General features: G+C 39.5%; 1 protein-coding gene across 1 annotated transcript in view; it reads right to left on the bottom strand.

Moving 5' to 3' along the window:
• LOC107082599 (phosphatidylinositol 4,5-bisphosphate 3-kinase catalytic subunit alpha isoform) overlaps positions 1-7,560 on the bottom strand; it is a 46,836-nt gene that overhangs the window by 7,083 nt on the left and 32,193 nt on the right. The window contains exons 9-16 of the mRNA XM_015371367.1: positions 4,820-4,901; positions 4,572-4,736; positions 4,371-4,474; positions 3,985-4,156; positions 1,666-1,772; positions 1,326-1,447; positions 985-1,063; positions 667-837 (exon numbers count right to left, since the gene is read on the bottom strand). Coding sequence (XP_015226853.1) covers positions 667-837; positions 985-1,063; positions 1,326-1,447; positions 1,666-1,772; positions 3,985-4,156; positions 4,371-4,474; positions 4,572-4,736; positions 4,820-4,901 — 1,002 coding nt within the window. The remainder of the gene's footprint in view (positions 1-666; positions 838-984; positions 1,064-1,325; positions 1,448-1,665; positions 1,773-3,984; positions 4,157-4,370; positions 4,475-4,571; positions 4,737-4,819; positions 4,902-7,560) is intronic.

Genomic DNA, 7,560 nt, shown 5'->3' with positions numbered 1-7,560 from the left:
GATATCAAAAAAGTACTCCAGAGTGTTGTTCAGCATGGGGGTGAGTAGAAAATGAAGGCTAATCATGTTTTGGGTGTACTATTCCTTTAATGACCCGCGGAAACCCTGAAGTTTAAGCATAGCAGCTTTTTGTAGTAAAAACAACTCACAGTGAAGTGAAATATCACATAAATGACCTTACATGCTCCAGAAAAAAAAAAAAAAAAAAAACTGCATAGAAAATGTTATTAGTAGATATGACTGTCTGTCATGGTGAAAGCACCAATCAGACGATTAAACGCGGGGATGTGGGAGCTGAGAAGACGGCTGCATGAGAACCACCATAGAAACGGAGCTACAAGGGTTTAGATAAAGTTTTCTTGTGATAAAGGAAGAAAAAAAACACCAACTAACTGAAATATTTTTGTCCTGAAGTAGGTAGATGTAACATGTATTAAATCTAATATTAAATATACCTTTAAATAATAAAATACAATAAATCATTAAAGATTCAAATTTATTTTTCAAATTTCTATGTATTTTTAGGGGGTTGTCAGTTCAGATTTTTGGAACTTTCTGTTCTATCGTATTAAAAAAAGCAATAAAATAGCTTCAGATTTCACCAATGAATAAATAAAATGTTGAGGGATGTTAATACTTTTGAAAAAGCTGTATGAAAATGCTCACATTTCTCCCTTGTTCTTATCTTTGAGCCACTGATGCAGTGCGTGGCTGTTGAACTGCAGCGCCCCCTTCAGGCCTCCTTTGCACTGGATCTGCATGATAGTGTGAGAATTCCTCACCACTTCGATCAAACCCACACAGTCGCCGATAGACAGGCAGCCGTACGGCAGCATCCTGGGAGGGAAAGGCGAGATAAAAAAAAATATATAAAGGAACAGAAATGATGGATTAGTTTATAAAAAGATGAGCAGAGAGGGGAGGGGGCTTCCACTCTAAAAGCCCACCTGCATTCCTGCTGTCATGAGGAAGTGAGCAGCCTACCTGAGATCAAGGCCCTGGTTCTGCCAGATGTTCTCCATTATCCTAATGATCTGCAGCGTCAGCATGTCCTGCCTCAGATCTGCGGAAGCATCAAGGTGAATAACTGTGAATATTAGCTGCTTTGATCAGCTCCGCCGCGCTTTTTGTGGAGCAGCGGCGTCAAAGTCGAGCCGAAATGAGCTGCGACCAGAGCGCGAATCTAAAACAACACGTTTGTGAATTCTGTGTAAAGAGCAGGAGGATAGATGAGTGTCTGCGCCGTGACACGCCCTGCAGCCTTCAGCCGGATGCTGCGTTTGAGAGGAGTCAGAGAGGAGCGGCGTTTGGAAGGCACAACTCACCGTCTCCGTTTTTGAAGATGATTTCATTGTTCTGAAAAAGCAGCTCTGACATCATATCTGGGTTTTCCCAGTTTAACCAAAGAGGTCGCTTTGCAGATGACATCATCCTGCATTCCTCCAGGCTGAAACAGAAGCAAAAAAAAATTATAATAATTTAGCAGACAGTCGGCTCTTCTTCACTGCATCTGTGCTCGTTGGGACGGATCAAACTGTCGCTGTTACTCCGCTGAGTCATGCAGCAGAGCTTTCTAAGTTCTTTCTAGGCATGGCAGGCAGGACTATGCAGGAATACTTAACAGCTCCCATTTCAAACATGATTGTGGGTGGGTGGGGGGTATACCGGAGGTTTCCCAGCTGATGTGCAGGATTCAGCGGAGAGGTAAAGCTTTGTAGTGCATCCATGTAGTCAGGCCTCTTCATCTGCTCGACCAGAAACTTCATTTGAACCTTTTAAGAGATAAAAACAGTAAACTGACATTTCCTCTGATAACCTGCTGCTGAGCTGCTGCAGCACAGATGCAAACACTACAGCTCCAAGTCATCTGCAACATCTACCATTCTAAACAACATGCAGCTTTGCACGGTTATTTTTTTTATTAACATGCGCCCCCTGGTGGCTATAAGTGAGCATTACAGTTTTTGCACCGATGTGAAAGATTTTAATCTACAAACATGCAAAAAAGAAAAAAAACATCACCTATAGTGAAAACATCTAGAAATAAAAAAGATCTTCATTTTATAGAGCTTAATTGGTTGGGAAACATTTGGCTTTTGATACAAGTACTGAGTTTGGATGGGAGTAAAAACCAACCGTAAGCAGAACAGTATGGAGTGAAATTTGTTCCACTATTGTTTTAAGCACAGTTAACTTATCTGTTTACTCTATTTTTGTTTTTGCATTATTATTGTTTATTTTATTGCATTCTCTTCACTTCAAGCCCAATACAAAAGCTCACTCTTGACAAAGTTGATGTTGCTAACGGTCAGAAGACCAATACAAATGCTTCTTTGCTCCCCTCTCCAGAGGAAAGCGCGCCCCCGGAAGTGAAGAGAATGTAATCTGAAAAAAGTATTTTCAAAACAATGAAATTTGTAAAAGTAAAATCGGAATCTATGTCTTTTTCTGTCTCCTTGAACCCCAGTGGGCCTCAGCAGATGGCCGCTCACACTGAGCCTGGTTCTGCTGGAGGTTTCTTCCTGGTAAAAGGGAGTTTTTCCTCTCCACTGTCGCTACAAGCTTAGTGTGAGGGATTGCATTCTAGTTAATAAGTCGATGCAATCAACTGGTTTTGCTTAGATAGAAAACTTTGAATCAATTTGACTGGATGATCTGGTTAAATTGTAAAGTGCCTTGAGATGATGTGATGGGAATTGGCGCTATAGAAATAAACAAAATTAAATTGAATAATTAATTTTTTTTTAAAAACGAAATAAAATAATTGCTAAATTTAAATATATTGGGAAAAAAACAGACATTTGAAAAAATATTAATATTTGAACAAATAAGATCTAAAAATTAATGATGAAAACATTTAGAAAATGAAATTAAATCTGAAATAAAAATCTGAGAAATTAGGCAACTTTGTCTGATTATAAAGTTTTTAAACCTTCATTTTTGTCACAATTCTATTTAAAAAATATGTAGTTTTTTTGTTTTGTTTTAACAACGATGAAATTAAGTTCACTTCATAATAGTTTGGCTTAAATTCACAGATAAAATCCAAACTGGAACAAATGTAACCATAACATAAAGGATTGTTTTTCCTTTTAAATAAAAGCTACCAGACCACGTCAGAGAGTCTCTAAATAGTATGAGTCATTCTTTTATGAGAGCGTTAACAGAGCGGCCACTCAGGAATCCTCCTTGACCCGCTAACTTCACCCCTGCCTTCGAAGCTTCCTCTCTGCTGAAGGGTCAGCAGCATACGTGCTCTCCTGCCTCTGAGCGCTCAGAGTGAGTCGCTGACAGCCTGAAGGCTGTGGGGTTCACCTGCTACAGCAGCTTTCTTACTTATAGGTGCAAATAAAGAGCTAAATGTGTTTAAAAACAGTTTTCTCGGCTCATTAAAACTCAGCATTTCGGCTTCATGTGCTGGGCAGAACCTTGATTCATTAAAAAAAATGAGCGTAGCGACTGGTTTCAGCATAGGAGAGATACATTTCAATCTGAAATAAAAATCTGAGAAATCAGCCAAGTTCTTCTGATTATAAAGTTTTTAAAGCTTCATTTTTGTCACAATTCTATTTACAAATTCTTTTTTTTTTTTTAACAACGATGAAATAAAGTTCACTTCATAATAGTTTGGCTTAAATCCACAGATCAAATCCAAACTGGAACAAATGTAACCATAACATAAAGGATTGTTTTCCCTGTTAAATAAAAGCTACCAGACCACATCAGAGAGTCTAAATACTACGAGTCATCTTGTTATGATGGCTGATTCAGCACCTCAAACGAGAGACTTTTCTTTACGCCCAAAGATGCTGACAAACGTTACAGTCAGAGTCGCTCCCGTTAACTGACTGTCTGCTCTCCTGTAAGCAGAAAGCTAAACGTCCAGAGCGCGCGGATCCGTCTGCAGACCGGTCCAGATGTGGGCTAGATTAAACCCGCAGCCCTCCCCGGATCAGAGCAAACAGCTGGCAGCTGTCGGATTACCTTCTGCGCCTCATCTTTTTTCTCCTGTTTGAGCAGGTCGGTGAGGTTGATGAGTTTCTCCATGGCTTCCACCTGTCTGCTCAGGTGCTTCAGATACACGCCGCACGCCCGGCAGTACGACTCCAGCAGGAGGCCGAACCGCTGGCTCACCGTCTTGTTGTGCATCTCTGATCTTCACGCACACATGAGAAAAGAAGTAAGCGTTAGCAGGCTGTACGCTAATGGCTAATCTGTCAAGACATCATTAAAAAAATAAAAAATAAAGAAAACACCAGACTGCTAAGGTGACATTCAAACAATAGCTTAACCTTTCAACAAACCAACGGCTCGATTCGTCAGGAAAAAAAAAACAAAAACACCTTTTTGTTCTTTTTTAATTAACTCACTTCAAATGCCAGAAGAAGAAATGTCCTATCCTCTGATTGGTTAATGCCTTTTTCAGCAGGAAGCGTGCAAGCGGGTTATCGAGATACTGCTCATACTTTAGAACCTGGGCACAGACGGTGTGAAAAACAACTTCAGCTCTCCATGCCACGCTGAGAAGGTTACACGGAGGAGGCGTCCCCTCCTCCATCGGCGGCGCTCACCTGGACCAGCTGGATGAGGTACTGCGAGAGTTTGTCATCCGTCAGGTATTTCTCAAGGCACTTCACGGCAAACTCTCTGATCATGGGGTCGGGGAAGTTGCAATCCAGCAACTCCATGGCTTGCTCTGGCCTAATTGCAGGCCAGTCTTTTAGAAGGCAATACATCTGGAAGAACAAAGCGGGAACGGTTTAAGTGATGCGCTCCCTTAGGAGAAAGTTGTTTTACGCTTCGGAGAATCTCAACTCACTTGTGCAACCTCATCCCTGGAGTTCCACTTCACAGCCAGGAGGATCTTGGGAAGAATATCCGGGATGTTGATGCAGTGATGTCTGAAAATCAGGGAGAAAAGAAGTTGTATTATGAGTTCGGCAAACATCCAACCCAGGCTGATATAAGAGACTTTTTGCAGCTGTATTTTTAGACCAGTTTTTGCAGAAGCACTGCAAAACCTGATGTAAAAATAAGAACAAATTTCTTAAAATAAGCATATAAGAATTTGTATGTTTACTCCTAAAATTAGATCATTTTATGTACTTCGAATAAATTAATGGGAGTTTTTTTTATTTTATTTTAAACAATCATCTTATTCCAGTGGCGAATTGTCTTTCTTACACGCTCAAATTAAGGAAAAAGATCAATCTGTTAAGAACAAATTGACCTGATTTTGATTTTAGAGTCTTTTCCATAATAAAAAGAACTTGGCTTTTCAGCAGAATAAAACAGAACCGGTGAGATCCAAACCTTTAAACATCTAACTTAGACTGAAAATAACTGAATCTTCTCTCAGTATCGGCTTCAACACCGAAGACTGTTCAGATTTGGTGATTTCTACACTGGAAAAAAGATCTACAAATAAGTAAAAATGTCTTAAATTAAGTGTCTTTACCCTTAATTTGAGTAGGTAAATGTGATAGTTAAACAATGGAATGAGTATTTTTACTTTTAAATAAGATAATTAAACAAAACACACTTGAAATAAGACGATGCAATTGTGTTTTCTTATTTTAAATGTAGATTTTCTTGTTCCTTTGGTAAAATGTGTCTTTAACCTCCTCAATCCAAGAATTTTTTCAGTGTAACCTCTGATCCCGCAGCAAAACCTGAAATCTAAGGAAAGGTCAATGTTTCTAGAAATAAGTGTCATTTCCCTTGATTTAAAGCTGGGATAAAGTGTTGAATTAAAAGTACTTTACTGTAATATATTACCGTAAATTCTAAAGTCTTGCGATATTCAAATACTAATGATTAAAAATAAAGTTTTTTTTTTGTTGTTTTTTTTTTTTTTAGGAAAAACCCTCTTCTGGTTCTGTTACTTTTTCTTGTCCATACCAAAGCCGTAAGTGTGATGTCATCCCGGGAGATAAGCTAGCCAACATGGTGGATATATACACTGAAACATATAGCAATAGTGATGAAAATCCTCATCCAGGGAACGTTTTTTATGGAAGAAAAATAGTCTCGTTGGAATCTGCCTTTTTTTTAACACCGAATTTTAAACACTCAATTTTTTTAGACATTGAATCCCTTACACTCAATTTTTATCTGGTAAAAATCCACCAGAAAAAAATTCTGCTGCAAAAAATTCAGCCGCAAATGTGTTGACCTTTTGGTGAACTCAAGCCAAAGCAATCTACACTCGATAGAGTCAAGCAGCTTCTAGCCAATGAAATTAGCTCATTTGGTCATGTGACACAATGGCTGGGCTCAGCGCTGTTCCCGGCTGAATGAGGAATTTTTTTTGTTAAACAGAATTACAAAACGTCAGTTAGCTACTAACAGACAGCTATTAGAGTTTTTCCTCTTATCAGACTGGGTGAAACAGCTGAGCCGATCACAGCGGTTTGCCGCCGGCCGCTTCTTTCGGATCAAACCAAGAGCTTTGGCAGACAAGGGTGCCGTACTAGCTGTGATCGGCTCAGTTGTTTCACCCAGTCTGATAAGAGGAATAACTATAATAGCTGTCTGTTAGTAAAATTCCTCTTTCAGCCTGGAACAGCGCTGAGCCCAGCCGTTGTGTCACGTGACCAAATGAGCTAATTTCATTGGCTAGAAGCGGCTCGACTCTATCGAGCGTAGATTGCTTTAACTTGAGTTCACCAAAAGGTCGACACTTTTGCGGCTGAATTTTTGCAGCTGAATTTTTTTCAGGTGAATTTTTACCAGATAAAAATTGAGTGTAAGGAATTCAATGTCTAAAAAAATTCTGTGTTTAAAATCCGGTGTTAAAAAAAAGGCAGATTCCAATGAGACAGTTTTTCTTCCATAGCTTTTCAAAATAAAATAGAATCCATAAAAACGATGCTAAACCTGTTACACTTCATCATTATCCACTGTTATTATATTCTGAATCACTATATGATATTCTTGATATAAAAAGCATCTAAAAAATTGTGTAACATTTTTCCACGTGCAGTGTTGATGATGTTGAGGAACAAGAAGATTTGACCTCCTACTCCCTGAGGCGGAGAGGAAGGAGTTATCTGTGAAGGACTACAACTGCTTCATGGGGGAAGTTTGATTTTTTTTAACCAGCTGATTGGATCTTTTTCCTCATGTAGAAAGAGCAGGAAGTTGTTTCTGACAGGTTTGCATCACTTTGTGACTTGTTGCTGTGATAAACAGCTACCTGTTGAACAGGAAGCTGTGCGGCAGACTAGATCAGCAGCTGCTGACCCATCAGGCTCTGAGGAGCAGTCCACAACAGGTTCCACAGGCCTGTCAGCACATCCCTGCAGCCATTGCTGCAGCAACATCAGTCTCCAAGAAAGCCACATGCGGGAAATGCAGGGTGTTTGGGGAAATGCGCTCGCTTCATGTGTGAGGTGTGTAAAATCCCTGTGTGTGTGATAGTGGGCATCACTGCTCCTCTGATCAGAAAAAAAGCTGATCTTTATTCTGTATCGGTGTATTAGTTAGCAGGGTTCCTACAGCAGAAGGCAAGTTAAATTCAAGACTTTTTAAGACTTTTTAATGCCACTTGAAATAAAA

The sequence above is a fragment of the Cyprinodon variegatus genome, unplaced genomic scaffold, assembly GCF_000732505.1.
Source record: "Cyprinodon variegatus isolate N-32 unplaced genomic scaffold, C_variegatus-1.0 Scaffold57, whole genome shotgun sequence".
Lineage (NCBI taxonomy): Eukaryota > Metazoa > Chordata > Actinopteri > Cyprinodontiformes > Cyprinodontidae > Cyprinodon > Cyprinodon variegatus.
The sequence above is the reverse complement of the archived record's forward strand: the minus strand, read 5'-3'. Positions and strand labels throughout refer to the sequence as shown.